Below are 22069 nucleotides of genomic sequence, written 5' to 3'. Positions count from 1 at the left end.
AGTGTGCATCACCTTGGAGCAAACAGAACTCGGCATTACAGGAAAACAAAAACTACAACATAAATTTGTTTTTGAAAGGTTCACACTGGGCAAATCCTTATCACCTAACAAAGGGCAGTGTGTGAGTGATCACCGGGAACAGATGTTCTCCCTGAGCTAAGATAAGGTGCTTCATGAACACGCAATACATTTCTTTGTGGAACGCACTAATGTACTAAAAGTAATTTTGTTTTTAGAATTACATGGAGCAGCAAGACCATCACATCCAAAGGCTGCTGAAAGTGGTGCAAGACCAGAACACGCAACTCGATCACCAAAACGAGCAAATAAAGGACCTGGAGGAGAAGGTGAGCACTGGCATTGTTGAAGTAGATTTAAAAGTATATGTAAACCCAACATTTCATATTCCTGATATGTGCCGGCTGTACCATGTATCTGTATGAACCTGCATTCACTAGATCCGCTCTCCCCGGACCCTGCATTCACTAGATCCGCTCTCCCCCGGACCCCGCATTCACTAGATCCGCTCTCCCCCGGACCCCGCATTCACTAGATCCGCTCTCCCCGGACCCTGCATTCACTAGATCCGCTCTCCCCGGACCCTGCATTCACTAGATCCGCTCTCCCCGGACCCCGCATTCACTAGATCCGCTTTCCCCCGGACCCCGCATTCACTAGATCTGCTCTCCCTCGGACCCCGCATTCACTAGATCCGCTCTCCCTTGGACCCGCATTCACTAGATCCGCTCTCCCCGGACCCCGCATTCACTAGATCCGCTCTCCCCGGACCCCGCATTCACTAGATCCGCTCTCCCTGGACCCCGCATTCACTAGATCCGCTCTCCCCGGACCCTGCATTCACTAGATCCGCCCTCCCCCGACCCTGCATTCACTAGATCCGCTCTCCCCCGACCCTGCATTCACTAGATCCGCTCTCCCCGGACCCTGCATTCACTAGATCCGCTCTCCCCGGACCCTGCATTCAGTAAATCCGCTCTCCCCGGACCCTGCATTCACTAGATCCGCTCTCCCCGGACCCTGCATTCACTAGATCCGCTCTCCCCAGACCCCGCATTCACTAGATCCGCTCTCTCCGGACCCTTCATTCACTATATCTGTTCTCCCCAGACCCCGCATTCACCAGATCCGCTCTCTCCGGACCCTGCATTCACTATATCTGTTCTCCCCGGGCCCTGCATTCACTAGATCCGCTCTCCCCGGACCCTGCATTCACTAGATCCGCTCTCCCCAGACCCCGCATTCACTAGATCCGCTCTCTCCGGACCCTGCATTCACTATATCTGTTCTCCCCGGGCCCTGCATTCACTAGATCCGCTCTCCCAGGACCCTGCATTCACTAGATCCGCTCTCCCCTGGACCCAGCATTCACTATATCCGGTCTCCCAGGACCCTGCATTCGCTAGATCCGCTCTCTCTCCGGACCCTGCATTTTCTGTGGCTGCTTTCAAAAGAAAATGAACTGTGAGACAGACACACCTTTTGTTCTGGTCACCTGAAAGTTCATTTGGGCTTTAAATGACCCGGTCATCAGGAAACACTTTTAGGCTGCTCAAATGGCACGCCGTCCGCACTGGAAAACGCAACCGTATTGTGAACCGAGGTTTCTGTGCGGTCTCCATTTTCAGAAGAAGTGCAGGGACTTCTTCCCTGTGTGTCACGGCACGGGAGTCCATTCAAATGAATGGGCTCTTGTACCCGAGCAAAACGCTGCCTGCACGGCCACATAGGTGTGAACCTAAGGTTAAGCTGGCCATACACTAGTAGATTTTTGAATGAACATCTGCGAAAACAATCATACAACATTCGTACAGAAAAATTTGATGACTTCGTGAGTCGTTCAAAAGTACTTCAAAATAATAAAAATTTTGCTTCTAACACTCGATTTGGGATGAACAGAATTTTCCTAAACAAAAACTACATAAAAAATTAGAAATTTTAAGAACGTTTTCCCATCCTGATCCTTTGAAAGTTCTCCCCATTGCGGTCAAAAGCGAACACCTGTCTGACCCCACTAATGATTAGAAATACAAACGAATGCTCTTAAAATCAAACATTTTGAACAAAATTCTACTAGTGTATGGGCCAGCTTCAGTCTGGATTTCTATTCATCAAGGAAATACAATCACATTCAAGCCTTGTAATGCAGGCCATACACTAGAAAATTTTCTTATGCACATTCGTCCAAAAATTCTCAGTACAGTAATACCTTGGATTACGAATTTAATTTGTTCTGCAGGACATTTCGTATAACGAAAAATTCGTAAACCGAAACAGTGTTTCCCATAGGAATGCATTGAAAACCAATGAATCCGTTCTGAAGGTCAGAAAAACATTAAACGCTACTAAAATACCGCATGAGTTATTTTATTAACTAATGCGGTACTTTAGTAGTGACAACCATGTGTTTATGTTTCAGCTGTCAGCGGGGTTCCCCACTGACAGCTGAATGTAAAAGAATGGCTGCCAATTAAAAAAATTGTTTTACACTCAGCTGTCAGGTGCCAGTTTTTAAATGTAATTACCGTTTTGTTTTTTTTACTATACAGTAGTTTTCAGAAATTCATCTGTCACTTTCCCCCTCCAGCTAAAAGAAAGTTTCTTTTAGTTTATTTCCCCAAAAGAAACAATGTTTCCTTTCAGTTTCTTAAAAGATACAAAGTATCCTTTCGGTTTGGGGGAAACTGATAGCTAATGTCATGAGCTATAGTGAAGAAAGAAAAAAAAGACGGCAATTGCATTTAACCATTAGCCGCCCGGCCAATGGCCGTTTGGCGGCTTCAAAAGTGCTTTGGCATTCCGGGTGCACGCCATTTGGCGTGCTCCCGCACATGCGCAGTTTGCGCTAATGCAGAGCCACGCAGCGGCGCGATCTGTCACCGGCCGTGTACCTCGGACACGCCCGATGACAGATCTGAGTACCGGCCCCCGTTGCTGGTACCATGTGACCTGCTGTGACCAAATCACAGCAGGTCACATGACAGTTGTATACAATGGATGGCTTCATGCATGCCATCCAATGTATACTAGTGCCTAGCTGTGAATGGTCACAGCTAATCACATGCACATGTCATGTGATTAGCTGTGACCAAATCACAGTTAAGCACACAAAAAAAAAAAAAAAAAAAAAAAAAACCCTGAATGAATCGATTTCATTCAGGTAAATGCTTGCTTATAGCAAAGTAATTCTTTGTTATAAGCAAATTGTGTAAAAAAAAAAAAACAAAATGCTGATCACTTCCCCAAAGTAGTACAATGTTACTATGGTAACATTGTACTACTTTGGTCATAGTAAAATATGAAAAAAAAATCTTAAAAAAAATTTTAAAAAAATGTAATAAAAAATAAATAATAAAAAAAAAAATATATATATATTTTTTTTTTTCATACTGTCACCAGTCAGTGTCCCTGATCACCGCCATGCCAGTTATATGATGACGCTGTACTGCACTGGTGACAGTATGTAAAAAAAAAAAAAATAGTGAAAATAATTTTCTTCATTTTTTCATTTTCCGAAAAATTATGACAAAAAAAATACAATTTCATAAAACTCGCCATGCCTGTTATGAAGTACGTCGGACTGTCTACTCTGCAAAAAGGGGTCATTTGGGGATATCTGTACTGTCCTGACATTTGGGGGATATCTGTACTGTCCTGACATTTGGGGGATATCTGTACTGTCCTGACATTTGGGGGATATCTGTACTGTCCTGACATTCTTGGACCTCAAGAAATTAGATTGGCTGTCAGTACTTCAGGATTGATCAATATTCATACTGTATATATCCCATAGTTTGTGAACTCTATAACTTTCCTACAAACTAAATAATACATCCTAATTTGGGTTATTTTCACCAAAGACATGTAGCAGAATACATCTCGGCCTAAATTTATGAAGAACAATTATTTATTTGTAAACTTTTATAACAGAAACAAAGAAAAACGTGGGTTTTTTTAAAAATTTTCTGTATTTTTTTGTTAATTTAGCAAAAAATAAAAACCCCAGCAGTGATTAAATACCACCAAAAGAAAGCTCTAGTTGTGTGAAGAAAATGATAAAATTTTAGTTTGGGTACAATGTTGTATAACCGCGCAATTGTCATTCAAAGTGTGAGAGCGCTGAAACGTGAAAAATGGCCGGGCAGGAAGGTGTAAAATTGCACGGTATTGAAATGGTTAAAAATCAGCACCGACATACACTTTGTATTGTGAAAAAAATAGTAAAAAATTAGTAAACCGAGGCATTATTTTTATTAGATTTTCATTCGTAACCCGAAAATTACGTTAACAGGGGCAGCATTTGTAAACCGAGGTATTACTGTATATTCAAGGATTTCATAAATATCAATTGAAAGTTCAAAATTTAATTTACTTCTAACATTCAATTTTGGAACAAATGGACTTTCCAAAACAACTGGTAGAAATTCAATTCAAGAAAAAAAAATAAATAAAAAATCCTATCCTTTTGTACAGTCACTGCGGTCAAAAGCAAACATCGAAATGACCGCAATAAAGATTAGAAAATTGAACAAATATTCTTAAAAATGAAACATTTCATACAAAATTCTACTGGTGCATGGCCAGCATTAGCAAGGATTTCTATTCCTCAAAGAGGGGACTACAATCATGTCCAAGCCGTTTAGAATTTTACATGCAATTTCACAGGGGCTCCAACTAAAATGTTTTTCCTCATCTCCTTTCTTCTCACAGCTCAGCAATTCCAGCTTTCATGAGAGTGTTAAGATTTCATCTGCCAGCCATACACTGGATTCACTCAAGTCTTCATATTCCAATGACTCAGAAGACCAGACCCAAAAGCCAACTGGTAAGCATCCTCAAAGTGGGGACGAGGCCAGCCATGGCGTCCATTAAGGCTGATCAGCTCGGGTTATATCAGTAAGGGCTCATGACTGGGAAAAAGTAGTACACCGTTCTTCAAACAGAGAAGGAAGTCTTCTGCTACCCAACAGATGGAATCCTCCACAAGGGTCACCATACAACCTTAAGCCAGCCATAGATGGTTTGAATCTCGATCGGTTCAGCAGGGACCAGCCATGATTCAAACCATGTACGAGCCCAGACATGGCGTCCACTAAGGCTGATCAGCTCGGGTTATATCAGTAAGGGCTCATGACTGGGAAAAATTAGCCTACCGTCCTTCAAACTGGAACACCACTGGGATAAAATTCAACTTGGGAAGATATAGGAACAAATCCAAAAGAGACAATTGGTAGAGAGACAATTCTGATGTGTTGGCTTTGCCTACAGTGTTATACAGGGTGCTAATGAACAGAAAGCAGAGTCACAGAAGGAAGTCTTCTGCTACTCAACAGATGGAATCTTCCACAAGGGTCACCATACATCCTTAAGCCGGCCATAGACGGTTTGAATCTCGGTCGGTACAGCAGGACCCGGCCATGATTCAAACCATGTATGGGCAGGCTGAATGTACCAATGTATCAATCGATTAACTTGGGTACAAGCAGCATGTTGGATTTTACATGCGATAATTGCTAGTGCCTTCTATAGCTGCTAGCAGTAATCACTGTGTTCTCCAGGTGGGGGGAGCCATCCACAATGGGTCCACGGGAGGGATTCTCCCATCAACACGAACTGTGTTCATAGGGGAATAGAGGGAGGCTGTTTTAGGGAATTAGTCTTTTTTTTTTCTAGCAAGCGGTGTAAATAAAAATTCACAATTGAATAAAATTAATTTATGGGTTGCCGGAAAGAAAATCGCGCCATCTAAAGCCAGTTTTAGAGTTACCAAATATGACCACCTACATTTGCCAAAATGAGGTGTTGTAAGCACCTACGTTTACCAAAACTAGGTATCGTGACCACCTACATTTGCCAAAATCAGGTGTTGTAAGCATCTACGTTTACCAAAACAAGGTATTATGACCACCTACAGTCAGGTCCATAAATATTGGGACATCAACACAATTCTAACATTTTTGGCTCTATACACCACCACAATGGATTTGAAATGAAACAAACAAGATGTGCTTTAACTGCAGACTGTCAGCTTTAATTTGAGGGTATTTACATCCAAATCAGGTGAACGGTGTAGGAATTACAACAGTTTGCATATGTGCCTCCCACTTGTTAAGGGACCAAAAGTAATGGGACAGAATAATAATCATAAATCAAACTTTCACTTTTTAATACTTGGTTGCAAATCCTTTGCAGTCAATTACAGCCTGAAGTCTGGAACGCATAGACATCACCAGACGCTGGGTTTCATCCCTGGTGATGCTCTGCCAGGCCTCTACTGCAACTGTCTTCAGTTCCTGCTTGTTCTTGGGGCATTTTCCCTTCAGTTTTGTCTTCAGCAAGTGAAATGCATGCTCAATCGGATTCAGGTCAGGTGACTGACTTGGCCATTGCATAACATTACACTTCTTTCCCTTCAAAAACTCTTTGGTTGCTTTTGCAGTATGCTTTGGGTCATTGTCCATCTGCACTGTGAAGCGGCGTCCAATGAGTTCTGAAGCATTTGGCTGAATATGAGCAGATAATATTGTCCGAAACACTTCAGAATTCATCCTGCTGCTTTTGTCAGCAATCACATCATCAATAAATACAAGAGGACCAGTTCCATTGGCAGCCATACATGCCCACGCCATGACACTACCACTACCACGCTTCACTGATGAGGTGGTATGCTTAGGATCATGAGCAGTTCCTTTCCTTCTCCATACTCTTCTCTTCCCATCACTCTGGTACAAGTTGATCTCGGTCTCATCTGTCCATAGGATGTTGTTCCAGAACTGTGAAGGCTTTTTTAGATGTCATTTGGCAAACTCTAATCTGGCCTTCCTGTTTTTGAGGCTCACCAATGGTTTCCATCTTGTGGTGAACCCTCTGTATTCACTCTGGTGAAGTCTTCTCTTGATTGGTGACTTTGACACACATACACCTACCTCCTGGAGAGTGTTCTTGATCTGGCCAACTGTTGTGAAGGGTGTTTTCTTCACCAGGGAAAGAATTCTTCGCTCATCCACCACAGGTGTTTTCCGTGGTCTTCCGGGTCTTTTGGTGTTGCTGAGCTCACCGGTGCGTTCCTTCTTTTTAAGAATGTTCCAAACAGTTGTTTTGGCCACGCCTAATGTTTTTGCCATCTCTCTGATGGGTTTGGGTTTTTTTTTTCAGCCTAATGATGGCTTGCTTCACTGATAGTGACAGCTCTTTGGATCTCATCTTGAGAGTTGACAGCAACAGATTCCAAATGCAAATAGCACACTTGAAATTAACTCTGGACCTTTTATCTGCTCATTGTAATTGGGATAATGAGGGAATAACACATACCTGGCCATGGAACAGCTGAGAAGCCAATTTTCCCATTACTTTTGGTCCCTTAACAAGTGGGAGGCACATATGCAAACTGTTCTAATTCCTACACCGTTCACCAGATTTGGATGTAAATACCCTCACATTAAAGCTGACAGTCTGCAGTTAAAGCACATCTTGTTTGTTTCATTTCAAATCTATTGTGGTGGTGTATAGAGCCAAAAATGTTAGAATTGTGTTGATGTCCCAATATTTATGGACCTGACTGTAAATTTGCCAAAATTAGGTGTTGTAAGTACCTACGTTTACCAAAACTAGGTATTAGGAGCACCTACCTAATCTAACCAACCAATTTGTATTCAATCAGGCATCCTTTTTGGTAGATCTAATGGAGAAATGGTTAAGTGGAGTGTCTACCTCTTTTTGACATAACTGCAAGAACTGCATGGATTTCACACTAGTGTTTGACATTTCAGATCACCCACGAGACTGCAGTGATGTTTACAAGCAGGGTGAGAAGATGAGTGGAATCTATACCATCAGACCCACCAATGGGACAGAATTCAAAGTCTATTGTGAAATGACTCCAGGTAAGCCAAAAAAAAAAAAGAGCAACACACCTCATTCCTAAAGAAATCATGTTACCAACCTACACTGCAAGTAAAAACAGTATTTTTTTCTTTTCATAAATTATTTTATTCAATTGTGAGGTTTTTTTTTGTTTTGTTTTACAAAACCTGCTAGAAAAATTGACTTCCTAATACCCTAAAACAGCTCCCTTCTTCCTTGCACGTCACAGCCCTCTTCTCTTCTGGTAGCGTTTACCTACTTTCCTTGATGGCCCAGCTCTTTGTCCCCTCAACTCCATACATATACTTTAACAGTACGTAGCTGCAGGGGGAGGATAGAAGAGAAATACTATAAAGTTTCCTTGAGTGACATCTTTTTTGTTGAAATGAATGGTGTGGTGATAGGGTCTTCTTTTTTGGACACCTCACAAGCACACCTACTGATATGGCCAAAAGTATGGACACCACTCCAAATTATAGCGTTCAAGTGTTTCCAGAAATGGGAACTTTTAATACTACAACATAGAAAGATTTTTCCTTGCGGGCTTCCAATCTTGTGATAGCAGCCCTCTTCTCTTCTGTTAGTGTTTATCTAGTCTCCTTGATGGCCCAGCTCCTTGACCCCTCAACTCCATACATACACTTTCACAGAACGTAGCTGCAGGGGGAGGATAAAAAAAAAATACTATAAAGTTTTCCTTGAGTGATATCTCAGAGTCTGCTGGGCTGAGGACATCACATTCAAGATGGTGGCACCCAGCAACAGTCCCAGGACTTTTGGATGTCTACACAAGGGAGGCCTTTACAGGTGAATAACATGCAGAAAATACATTAAATGCACATATAAACATATCGGAAGGACTTTTGTTGAAATGAATGGTGTGGTGCTAGGGTCTTCTTTTTTGGACACCTCACAAGCACACCTACTGATATGGCCAAAAGTATGGACACCAATCCAAATTATAGCGTTCAAGTGTTTCCAGAAATGGGAACTTTTAATACTACAACATACAAAGATTTTTCCTTGTGGGCTTCCAATCTTGTGGTAACAGTTTGGTGAAGACCCTTTTCTGTTCCACCATGACTATGCCGCTGTGTGCAAATCCAGCTCCCATAAAGACAAGGCTTGATGAGTTTGCTGTGGAGGAATCTGAGGGGTCTTCTCATAGTCCTGACCTCAACCCTACTGAACACCTCTGGGATGATATGGAATGCTGATTACGAGCCAAGTCTTCTCATCCAACATCTGTACCTGACTTCACAAATGCTCTATTGGCTGAATGGGTACAAATTCCCACAGATGCACTTCGAAATCTAGTGGAAAATCTTCCCAGAACAGTGGGGACTGTTAGAGCTGCCAAAAGGATAACTTCATAATAATGATCATGGTTTTGTAATGGGATGTTCAACAAGCTCATCAAGGTGTGATGGTCAGGTGTCTACAAATGATTGGTCATCCAGCGTAGCTTGAAATCTCTGGAGTGCTCTGTTCTGCAAATATTGACTTCCCCCTAAGTCAGCACTCGACTTTGGTCCCACTTGCACCATCCTCCTGTGCCTTACTGTTGGTTATTGAGGCCACACCACTCTAAGTGACCAACAGAAATGCACATGAAGGAAGGGGCCAAGCTCTGAATAAAGTCATATGAATAACAGAGCACCTCAAAGTTCTTTTTAGCGTTGCTTGTTGCATTTTATGTATAGCTTCCCTTAAAAATAATTGGGAAATCGTGTGTGCCCTCCCTATTAATGACAGTTGAAAAGCAACTGGACTCCCCTATCATACATTTATTCTACAAGAACAATGCAATGGGGGAACATACCGCTACCCACGTATTCATTTCTGGGAATTATGGCAAAAATATCTTAGCAAAAGACTCTTTGGAGATGCACAAGAAGTTAACACACCATTCATAAGGCTGTTGACACTATGAATATTACGTTTTGGGTGGAAATGTCCTATAATCAACAAACACGTTGTCAACTACTTATGTTCTAGGTCAGGGGTCTCCAAACTTTCCAAACAAAGGGCCAGTTTACTGTCCTTCAGACTTTAGGGGGGCCAGATTGTGGCCAGCGGGGGTAGAAAAAGTATCAGGGCCAACATCAGTGAGAGTACACAAGGTCTCGGGTGTGGTGTTCAGTTGCATAGTACCTATGGTCAGTAGGAGGAGTAGTGCCCCATCATTGCTATCACTGGAAGGAATATTGGTTCATCATTGATGTTAGTGGATGGAATAGGGCCCCCATCATTGATATTAGTGGGAAGAATAGTGTCCCGTTGCTGGTGTCAGTTGGGGGAATTATGCCCCACTTTTGGCGTCAGTGTTGGGAAAAGTGCCCCAAGGGCTGGATAAAGGTTAGCAAAGGGCCACATCTGGCCAACAGGCCGTAGTTTGGAGACCACTGTTCTGTTCTAGGTGCTTGTTTATTTTTGTATTTCCCCCAAGGTCAGTCATATATTATCTTTTATCTCTTTAAGATGCGGCATGGACGGTGATCCAGAGACGAGCAGATGGCTCTGTGGAGTTTAACCAGACTTGGGAAGATTACAGTAGCGGTTTTGGTGACCTCGCTGGTGAGTTTAATTTCGTAATCTATTCTGGCTCAAATCCCTCCAATACTGTCCAGCAAGTAAACCCTTTAATAGAGTCCCTGCCGAGTCATGCCAGCCACTACCAGTGCTCAGCCTAAAATACTGAGATTGAAGCTAAAGTACTTTTAGATTTTAATTTTGTTAAATGCCAAAAAGCTATTTTATATTTCCCTTAAAGGAGAAATAAACTCAAAGCTCTTTTGGCTGTACTGCTCCTGTGGGCCACAGTAGTGCGGTTTGTTCTGCACTCCTGTGGCCCATTTTCAGCTGACAGTGGGCTGAAGCCTGCTGTCAGCTGACATCACTCAGCCAGTCCAGGCTGGGGAACGATCCCGACTTCAAAGTCGGGATCCACCCCAGAGTCTGGAGCGGCAACCTGCTTCAGCCTCAGCTTTCAGAACGGCTGAAAGCCTAAACCAGCTGCTCCCTCCTCTCCACAGCCCAGCGCTCCAGTGGGGGCTGAGCAGAGAGCGGTAACTGTCAGTCACCGCTCTCTGCTCAGAGCAGCTGTGAGAACTCAGCGATCATGAGGTTGCGGAGTTCTCGCCTTTAGAGCTGGCGGGGGACAGATGCAGCATCTACCTAAGTAAGTATAATGGGGGCGGGAAGCCCTACTTTTTTAAAGCGGAACTTCCCCTATTGGGTGGGGTTTCATCATGAAAAATGCATGCAAAGTGTTTTCAAGGTGCTCAGATGGACAAAACACTGAACACAGGATGTTCCTACCAAGCTTGTCACACATTGTAATGACCAATTCACACCGCAGACCTCTTCCACCCTTGGAAACAAAAGATATGTTAATGACCAATTCACACCTCAGACCTCTCCCACCCTTGGAAACAAAAGATATGTTAATGACCATTCACACCTCAGACCTCTCCCACCCTTGGAAACAAAAGATATGTTATTGACCATTCACACCTCAGACCTCTCCCACCCTTGGAAACAAAAGATATGTTAATGACCATTCACACCTCAGACCTCTCCCACCCTTGGAAACAAAAGATATGTTAATGACCATTCACATCTCAAATTCTTCATAAAGACCCCCTGCCAGGTGGCCTTAGTGACTCCCTCCACCAGCCACCTTTTCCACCCTTGGAAACAAAAGAAATGTTAATGAGCAACTCACACCTAAGCTAATCTCAACACATACTGCTGTCTCTGCATCTGCTCTCTGTATTTCTCTGAAACAGTCTGAAATAGGTAATAATTTACCACTTTTCAGTGCATTCTGGGCATTTGGGAGGTTCTCCTGTGCTGATCTTTAAAAAACATTTCTAAACGCAAATGCACATAAACGCGTTATGCAAATGTGGCTAAACAGATGTTTTTTAACCTACGTTTTCCAGCAGTCAGTTTCTATCTTTCAGAAGTGTCCCGCGTACATGGAGCCTAATGCTAGCCTTTCTTATTAGAGAGCCCCCAAAAACTGGGCAATCAAATAGTCAATTATAATGCATAGGAGAATTGTTTCATCTGCCAAAGCAAGGCTAACTCTGCTCAGCCTGTCTTGTGAGTCAGGTAACCCTGCCACAAAGTATAGCCGGGTCCAGGACAAAGCATAGCCGGGTCCAGGGCAAAGCATAGCCGGGTCCAGGGCAAAGCATTGCCGGGTCCAGGGCAAAGCATTGCCGGGTCCAGGGCAAAGCATTGCCGGGTCCAGGGCAAAGCATTGCCGGGTCCAGGGCAAAGCATAGCCGGGTCCAGGGCAAAGCATAGCCGGGTCCAGGGCAAAGCATAGCCGGGTCCAGGGCAAAGCATAGCCGGGTCCAGGGCAAAGCATAGCCGGGTCCAGGGCAAAGCATTGCCGGGTCCAGGGCAAAGCATAGCCGGGTCCAGGGCAAAGCATTGCCGGGTCCAGGGCAAAGCATAGCCGGGTCCAGGGCAAAGCATTGCCGGGTCCAGGGCAAAGCATAGCCGGGTCCAGGGCAAAGCATAGCCGGGTCCAGGGCAAAGCATAGCCGGGTCCAGGGCAAAGCATAGCCGGGTCCAGGGCAAAGCATAGCCGGGTCCAGGACACACCCTCAGCCTGAGTACTGGACAACGAAGGAGCAGCAGAACGCGGTCAGCATGCTCCCAGCATTGTACACAGCATTTCAGCCTCATTAGTTCCTACTTTTTTCCCTCTCCAATCTGATCCTGACTGTACATGGGATAACAGGGAGCTGATATGAAGACCCATTCAGGTACTTCTATCAGCTGCATTTAATGTACACAAAATATTAATTTGGTGTTTTAGATCAGCCTGGTGTTCAGCTTTAAACGTTCACCAATAAAAGAAAATTGTAAAATCTCGATCCTAAATGTCCCACTCTTGCATGAGACACGCCTAACCTGCCATTGCATCATGCAGTCAATGTATCCTTTCCATTTATCTAAAAAAAGTTAAAGCACATTTTTTAAAACCCATCGCGCAACCCTAGCTAGCCAATCAGGAAGGACATTGCTGGGTCAGACTGAAACGCCTTTGTTTGTTCTAGTTAATTTATCACTATTCTGAGCTCCAAAACCAACTCATACAAACAAGCAGGCAGTCAATGACATTCTTCACCAGAGGGACTGCCCTGGGTCCAAACTCATTACACCCACCGCACTCACTGCACGTGATAAATGAACAGGACCGCTCAGTATTATTTATTTCAGGTACTTATATAGCACTGTCAATTTACGCAGCGCTCTACATATATATATTGTACATTCACATCAGTCCCTAACCCTCAAGGGGTGTACAATCTAAGGTTCCTAACTCACATTCATACATACACATACTAGGGACAATTTAGACAGGAGCCAATTAACCTACCAGCATGTCTTTGGAGTGTGGGAGGAAATCGGAGTACCCGGAGGAAACCCACGCAGGCACAGGGAGAACATGCAAACTCCAGGCAGGAGGTACCATGGCTGGGATTTGAACCAACGACCCGAGTACTGCCAGGCGGAAGTGCTAACCATTTAGCCACTGTGCTGCCCAATATATATGACCCCCAAAACACTTTGGATGTCAATAACTATGGCTTGGCACTCCCTTCTTTTTTGTACATACAACTCTCCTAGGGAACTCTATTGGGGCTCCAGAGAACAAAAGAAAAAAGCTACGCTATGATTTTTGAGTCCATCGCTCCACTACCTCAATTCCAGGATAAACCAATCATTTTTGATTTCCTGTTGCTTTGATGACATTGGTTATTGGAACAGATTGAGAGGTTGAAAAGACAGCGATACCTACCTGGAAGTACTGTAAAAAGAAGGTGTTTTGGGTGTTTCTCCAATAATTGGATCAAACCTCAACAATAATTGTCCAAACCAATTTAAACCAACCTTGCATTGTGGGAGGAAACCGGAGTACCCGGAGGAAACCCACGCAGGCACAGGGAGAAAATGCAAACTCCAGGCAGGTGGTGCCGTGGTTGGGATTCGAACCGACAACCCTAGTGCTGCCAGGCGGACGTGCTAATCATTTAGCCACTGTGCTGCCCGGTATGCAAACCTCTCCAAAAAATAATAAACAGGAATTTCCTCATTTAAATTGTAACCAAACCCAAAAACAAAAAAATAGAATATGTACTGTGTATTGCAGGTTACCAGTCCTTCGGTGTGGTGGCTGCATTAGTTTTCTTTTTATTTTCACCTGGTGATCCTGGAGCAACACACTTCCTGTCCTAAGGTGACTACGCTCACAGCACTGTATCTATGGCTGTATCCAGGACAGAACTACACACACATTTTTCTCTCTTCTTCTCCATTGCATGGGTGGCAGAGGATAGTAATTTACAGTAGATCGCTTGGAAAGAAGAAACGTTGTTGTTTGATATATCAGTGTAGCTCACAGGAGGTGGCAAGACACGGCATTTCTGGCTAGATCGGCCCTCTCTGGCTAGATCAACATTTCTGTACTTGCTGAAAATGTTCTTAGCCTGAAAGGTAAAAACGAATGCAGCTACCACATCTAGGGACTGGTAAGCTGCAATATGTTCCTTTCTGGTTCATGGGTTTAGATACACTTTAACAACTGATTGAGCTCCATTACAATCCCTCGCGGTGATGGCTTTTTGGTGCCGATTAAGTCAAGCAAATAATCTAGGTCCCTAGTGCCCAACCTGCGCTCCTTCGCCACTTATTGTGCAGACAGGACTGTGCTTCAGTGCCAATAATGAATACAATTCCTTAGGATGGCTTAACGTAGGTAAATGGTTTGGTTTATTAATTTCACAATAGCTTAACATTTTTTATGTGATGTTTAGGGAGCTGTAGGGAACATACATAGGAGGCATTCATTTGTAAAAGGGGCTGTAATATCAGTGATTTTCAGTAGTCTGCAGTCTCTGACTGTCTGCTGAAGCCTGTCCTCAGTCTCAAACTTCTATAACATTTCCATAGCTTTTGGTCATCCTCCTGTCTCCTGAAGCAGGTCTGCAGTCTCCGACTATGCCCTGTAGCATGTTTGCAGTCTCTGACCATCTCCCGTACAATGTCTGCAGTCTCCCGACTATCCCCTGTAGCGTGTACGTTCGTCTCTGACCATCTCCTGTAGCATGTTTGTAGTTTCTGACCATCTCCCGTAACAATGCTGTAGTCTCTGACCATCTCCCGTACCAATACTGTAGTCTCTGACCATCTCCCGTAACATGTCTTCAGTCTTTGACCTTCTCCTATACCATGTCTGCAGTCTCTGACCATCTACTGTATCATGTCTGCAGTCTCTGACCATCTCCCGTACCATGTCTGCAGTCTCTGACCATCTCCCGTAACATGTCTGCAGTCTCTGACCATCTCCCGTACCATGTCTGCAGTCTCTGTCCATCTCCTGTACCATGTCTGCAGTCTCTGACCATCTCCTGTAGCATGTTTGCAGTCTCTGATCAACTCCCTTACCATGTCTGCAGTCTCTGACCATCTCCCGTACATGTCTGCAGTCTCTGACCATCTCCTGTAGCATGTTTGCAGTCTCTGACTATCTTCTGTAACATGTCTGCAATCTCTGAGCATCTGCTATGGCATGTTTTCAGTCTCAGACCATCTCCTATAGCATATCTGCAGTCTTGGACCATCTCCTACAGCATGTCTGCAGTCTCTGACCATCTCCTGTAGCATGTCTACAGTCTTTGACCATCTCCTATAATATGTCTGCAGTCTCTGGCCATCTCCTGTAGCATGCCTGCAGTCTTTGACCGTCTCCTATAATATGTCTGCAGTCTCTGACCATCTCCTGTAGTATATCTGTAGTCTCTGACCATCATGCATTAGTTTTCATTTTTCAGGCTAAGAACATGTCCATAGTCTCTGACCATCTCCTGTGACATGTCCATAGTCTCTGACCATCTCCTGTAGTGTTTCTGACCATTTTCTGTAGCATGTCTGCAGTCCCTGACCATCTTCTGTAACACGTCTGCAGTCTCTGACCATCTCCTGTGACATGTCCATAGTTTCTTACCATCTCCTGTGACATGTCCATAGTTTCTGACCATCTCCTGTGACGTCCATAGTCCCTGACCATCTCCTATGACATGTCCATAGTCTCTGACCATCTCCTCTAGTGTTTCTGACCATTTCCTGTAGCATGGCCGCAGTCTCTGACCATCTTCTGTAACATGCCCGCAGTCTCTGATCATCTGCTGTTCCATGCCTTCAGTCCCTGACAGTCTGCTGTAACATTCTCTGCTCTACAAGATTACCCACCCACGGCATTTGTGTCTTACACTCTGCTTTCATTTCTAGGTGAATTTTGGCTAGGACTGAGAAAGATCCACTCCATGGCTCAGCAAGCGGATTACATTCTTCACATTGAGCTCCAGGACTGGAAGTACAACACTCGATTTGTGGAGTACTTGTTCACCCTCGGGAACCAAGATACGAGTTACACTCTACAAGTCTCCCAGATACTCGGGAACATCCCCAGCGCTCTACCTGAATACACACCACTCCTGTTCTCTACCAGCGATCACCCCTCGCAGCACCTCAAATGTCCCTCCGAAACATCTACAGGTGAGGTTCTGATTTCATGTATTTGAAAGAAATATACTGTTAGACCAACACAAAGTCCAGGAAACGGCAAAGCCCTGCCATACCCAGAGCTGCTGGACCAGCAAGTACGTACAAAGGCCAAACATCCGTCATACAAGCCTTGTTCCCCCAAACAAAAATAGCTGATCTGAAAAGTAGATTGTTTAAATTGTTGTGATGGAAAGTGTGGAAGTTCTAGAACAGGGGTGGGCAAACTTTTTGACTTGAGGGCCGCAATGGGTTCATATATTGGACCCGGGGGCCGGACCAAGAGTAGATGAATGATGTGTATGTGTCATCCATAGTAAGTATAGTAATATTCCCCCATAGTAAGCATAGTAATTAATCCCCCATAGTAATTCATCCCCCATATAGTAATTCATCCCCCATATAGTAATTCATCCCCCATATAGTAATTCATCCCCATATAGTAATTCATCCCCATATAGTAATTCATCCCCATATAGTAATTCATCCCCCATATAGTAATTCATCCCCCATATAGTAATTCATCCCCCATATAGTAATTCATCCCCATATAGTAATTCATCCCCATATAGTAATTCATCCCCCATAGTAATTCATCCCCCATATAGTAATTCATCCCCCATAGTAATTCATCCCCCATAGTAATTCATCCCCCATAGTAATTCATCCCCCATATAGTAATTCATCCCCCATAGTAATTCATCCCCCATATAGTAATTCATCCCCCATATAGTAATTAATCCCCCATATAGTAATTAATCCCCCATATAGTAATTCATCCCCCATATAGTAATTCATCCCCCATAGTAATTCATCCCCCATAGTAATTAATCCCCCATATAGTAATTCATCCCCCATATAGTAATTCATCCCCCATATAGTAATTCATTCCCCATATTAAGTCCCCAAGTTCCTCTCGCCGCGTTCCCGCGCCGTTCCGGTGTAGCATGAAAATCTGTCTCCTATGAGAATCTGTCCCCCTCGACGTATCTGCGCATGTGCCAGTTTCAGGCATTAGCAGCAGATCGGCGATCTCCGGCACATGCGCAGATACGTCGAGGGGGACAGATCCTCATAGGAGACAGATTTTCATGCTACACCGGTCTTCAGGGCGGACTGTGAGAGGAGCCTAGCTCCCCTCACGTTCGTCACGCTGCCCCGCCTACACACATCCTGACAGCCATCCTGACAGTATCACGCTCCGCGGGCCGGACTAAAGGGGCCCGCCGGGCCGTATACGGCCCGCGGGCCGTAGTTTGCCCATTGCTGTTCTAGAACCTCAGTCAAGTTTCTATTGCTATTTGTGTTCTTGGTAGGAAGACTACACCTCATGTCCTGTCCTAGTCACACGGTTTGGAACTTTTCCTGACTCTATTAACCACTTGTATATAAACGGCCCGTCGGTGGCAGTGCAGGGGCGGGTGGTCGTTTATAAACGGCCTCCCCGCACCCTGCTTGTGCGCGTTCCCATGGTGACACTGTACTACTAGGGCAGTGGTGGGCAACCTTTTTTTTCAACTGAGCCAAATCTCGCCAAAACCATGATTGAAATTTATTTTGAGAGCCACATTTTTAAAACTGAAAATACATCTCCCATATAGTAATTCATCCCCCATAGTAATTCATCCCCCATATAGTAATTCATCCCCCATAGTGTAATTCATCCCCCATAGTGTAATTCATCCCCCATAGTAATTCATCCCCCATAGTAATTCATCCCCCATATAGTAATTCATCCCCCATATAGTAATTCATCCTCCATATAGTAATTCATCCCCCATAGTAATTCATCCCCCATAGCAATTCATCCCCCGTATAGTATTTCATCCCTCGTATAGTATTTCATCCCCCGTATAGTATTTCATCCCCCGTATAGTATTTCATCCCCCATATAGTATTTCATCCCCCATATAGTATTTCATCCCTCATATAGTATTTCATCCCCCATATAGTAATTCATCCCTCATATAGTATTTCATCCCTCATATAGTATTTCATCCCCCCATATAGTATTTCATCCCTCATATAGTATTTCATCCCCCCATATAGTATTTCATCCCTCATATAGTATTTCATCCCTCATATAGTAATTCATCCCTCATATAGTATTTCATCCCCCCATATAGTAATTCATCCCTCATATAGTATTTCATCCCCCCATATAGTATTTCATCCCCCCATATAGTATTTCATCCCTCATATAGTAATTCATCCCTCATATAGTATTTCATCCCCCCATATAGTATTTCATCCCCCCATATAGTATTTCATCCCCCCATATAGTATTTCATCCCTCATATAGTAATTCATCCCTCATATAGTATTTCATCCCTCATATAGTATTTCATCCCTCATATAGTATTTCATCCCTCATATAGTATTTCATCCCCCATATAGTATTTCATCCCCCCATATAGTATTTCATCCCCTCATATAGTATTTCATCCCTCATATAGTATTTCATCCCCCCATATAGTATTTCATCCCTCATACAGTAATTCATCCCTCATATAGTAATTCATCCCCCATATAGTATTTCATCCCTCATATAGTATTTCATCCCCCCATATAGTATTTCATCCCTCATATAGTAATTCATCCCCCCATATAGTATTTCATCCCCCCATATAGTATTTCATCCCCCCATATAGTATTTCATCCCTCATATAGTAATTCATCCCTGATATAGTAATTCATCCCCCATATAGTATTTCATCCCCCCATATAGTATTTCATCCCTCATAAAGTAATTCATCCCTCATATAGTATTTCATCCCCCACAGTACTATTCCCCCCCCCCCCTTCTAGTAAGCCAAGTCCCCCGTGTCAATTCACTTACCTTTTGCGTTCCTCTCGCTGTCTTCCCGCGCCGTTCGGGTCTTCAGGGCGGACTGTGAGAGGAGCCTAGCTCCCCTCCCCTCACGTTCGGCACGCTGCCCCGCCTACACACATCCTGACAGCCACATCCGCAAGCCGGATTAAAAGGTCCGCGCGGACTTTTGGGGCTGCCAACCGAGAGGAGGCAGGGGAGCGGCCGACCGAGAGGAGGGAGGGGAGCAGGCGCCCGGCACACAGAAGAGCCGCATTAGACTGGGTAAAGAGCCGCATGTGGCTCGCGAGCCGCGGCTTGCCGACCACTGTACTAGGGTATCACAAGTGTAATAAAAGCGCCACACCCTTAATACTTTAAAGCAGCAATTCCACCTCAAAGAAACCAAATAAATTTCTTAGTGCTATAACTTAAATCAAGGAATGCGCTAAAACCACAAACTATTCCTAATTTAGTGTAGAAACATTACTGCAAAAGATATATATATCTATTATCAATTAATATCAAAAAATATCAAAATTATGTGCAAAACATAAGTAATTTAAATAATTAAATTTGTGAATATAAAAAAAACAAAAATGTCCAATTCTGAATTTCTTCAAATGTCCAAATAAATCCTTTCCAAATTCAGGTGCTCTCAAAGAAATTGTGCCAAAATCCACCACCAAAAGTAAAGTTGGGTAACTCACCAGAGCTCCATGCTGATCAATCTCTAGATCAGCAAAAAACGCTTTTTGCTCTGGGAGCAGATGCAATGAATCAACTTCTCAGGTGTGATGATCAATAGCTACACAATCATCCATAAGGTAGGTATCCACCACTCAATATAATGGTTCCAGGAGCATTATATCACTCTCTCTTTTTATATCTCTCCACCGAGGTCATGTTTGGGAATGAAAGAGAAAAATCATGGTGCAGCCAGTTTTTTTATAAAAGTATCCAACAATTTAATAAAGATTTACACTCACAAAAAGGGTGTCTTCACCGACACCAGTATAACAGCATAAAACAGCAAATGGTATAACAGTCTCCTGTTCCCCGTACACTCACTACAGCGCTCGTGACTTAATTTTCTCCACAAACGTCAGCATCCAGTAAGCCCTACTAGTTTCGTCATGAATGACGTCTTCAAGGGGCGGTCTTTCATGACGAAACTAGTAGGGCTTACTGGATGCTGACGTTTGTGGAGAAAATTAAGTCACGAGCGCTGTAGTGAGTGTACGGGGAACAGGAGACTGTTATACCATTTGCTGTTTTATGCTGTTATACTGGTGTCGGTGAAGACACCCTTTTTGTGAGTGTAAATCTTTATTAAATTGTTGGATACTTTTATAAAAAAACTGGCTGCACCATGATTTTTCTCTTTCATTCCCAAACATGACCTCGGTGGAGAGATATAAAAAGAGAGAGTGATATAATGCTCCTGGAACCATTATATTGAGTGGTGGATACCTACCTTATGGATGAATGTGTAGCTATTGATCATCACACCTGAGAAGTTGATTCATTGCATCTGCTCCCAGAGCAAAAAGCGTTTTTTGCTGATCTAGAGATTGATCAGCATGGAGCTCTGGTGAGTTACCCAACTTTACTTTTGGTGGTGGATTTTGGCACAATTTCTTTGAGAGCACCTGAATTTGGAAAGGATTTATTTGGACATTTGAAGAAATTCAGAATTGGACATTTTTGTTTTTTTTATATTCACAAATTTAATTATTTAAATTACTTATGTTTTGCACATAATTTTGATATTTTTTGATATTAATTGATAATAGATATATATATCTTTTGCACTAATGTTTCTACACTAAATTAGGAATAGTTTGTGGTTTTAGCGCATTCCTTGATTTAAGTTGTACTACTAGGGTGCCAGTATGTAAAAAAAAAAAAAAAAATAAGTTTTAAAAAAATGTTTAAAAATTATAATTTTTGGTTATAAGCTAGTTTGGTTTTTTTTTTTTTACTAAAAAGATAACGGAATACATTTTGGCCAAGATTTATGATGAAATACTATTTATTGGCAAAATTTTCTAAGAAAAATACTTTCTTTCAAAATTTTTGGACTTTTTCATTTACATAGCAAAAAAATAAAAATCCCAGTGGTGAATAAATACCACCAAAATAAAGCTTTATCTGTCTCAAAAAAATGCTAAAAAATTCATATGGGTACAGTGTTGCATGACCGCGCAATTGTCATTCAAAGTGTGACATCGCTGAAAGCTGAAAATTTGCCTGGACAGGAAGGGGGTAAAAGTGTCCGGACTGGAAGTGGTTAAAAAAAAAAAGTTTTGGGTGAACTTTAGCTTTATAGGCAAAGAGCACTTTAAAACAAAGTGCACCTATCCTTTTTGTCCCCTTCTGTTGACCAAACCTAACCTACCCTCCCCCTTCACAGATGAACATTTACCTGGCTGTGGTTCTGCTATTTAGTTACATCCATGGGGGCAAGCCTTTGCTGTCTTGGCTGTGCTTGCACATTACTGTGTATACTTACCTTGACCCAATTGGCTGTGGTTCCACCATTTGTTTACATTCAGCACCACAAGTCTTCACTGTCCTGGCTGCACCTGCGCATTACAGACCCATAGACATCCATGGGACGGTCTCTGGTTTTGGGACACATTAATGTGCAGACACAGCCAGGATGGTGAAGACCTGTGGCACTGGATGTAAACCAACATCAGAACTGGGGCCACTGGCTTGAGGCAATTATAGATCTTCCAGGTTAGGTCAGGGGAAGGTGTCAAAAAGCCTAAGCGCACTTTGTTTTGT

General features: G+C 43.2%; 2 protein-coding genes across 13 annotated transcripts in view; one reads left to right on the top strand and one right to left on the bottom strand.

Moving 5' to 3' along the window:
• DOCK7 (dedicator of cytokinesis 7) overlaps positions 1–22069 on the bottom strand; it is a 278665-nt gene that overhangs the window by 174671 nt on the left and 81925 nt on the right. The window lies entirely within an intron of this gene.
• The window catches only part of ANGPTL3 (angiopoietin like 3), a 42475-nt gene that overhangs the window by 12691 nt on the left and 7715 nt on the right, over positions 1–22069 (top strand). For all 3 annotated transcript variants that reach the window (XM_089654653.1, XM_089654651.1, XM_089654652.1), the window contains 5 exons: positions 237–347; positions 4729–4843; positions 7788–7901; positions 10363–10458; positions 16195–16461. In XM_089654653.1, coding sequence (XP_089510779.1) covers positions 237–347; positions 4729–4843; positions 7788–7901; positions 10363–10458; positions 16195–16461 — 703 coding nt within the window. The remainder of the gene's footprint in view (positions 1–236; positions 348–4728; positions 4844–7787; positions 7902–10362; positions 10459–16194; positions 16462–22069) is intronic.

The sequence above is a fragment of the Staurois parvus genome, unplaced genomic scaffold (genome assembly GCF_062004578.1).
Source record: "Staurois parvus isolate SC_StPar_1 unplaced genomic scaffold, SC_StPar_1.0 ptg000786l, whole genome shotgun sequence".
Classification (NCBI taxonomy): domain Eukaryota; kingdom Metazoa; phylum Chordata; class Amphibia; order Anura; family Ranidae; genus Staurois; species Staurois parvus.
The sequence above is the reverse complement of the archived record's forward strand: the minus strand, read 5'-3'. Positions and strand labels throughout refer to the sequence as shown.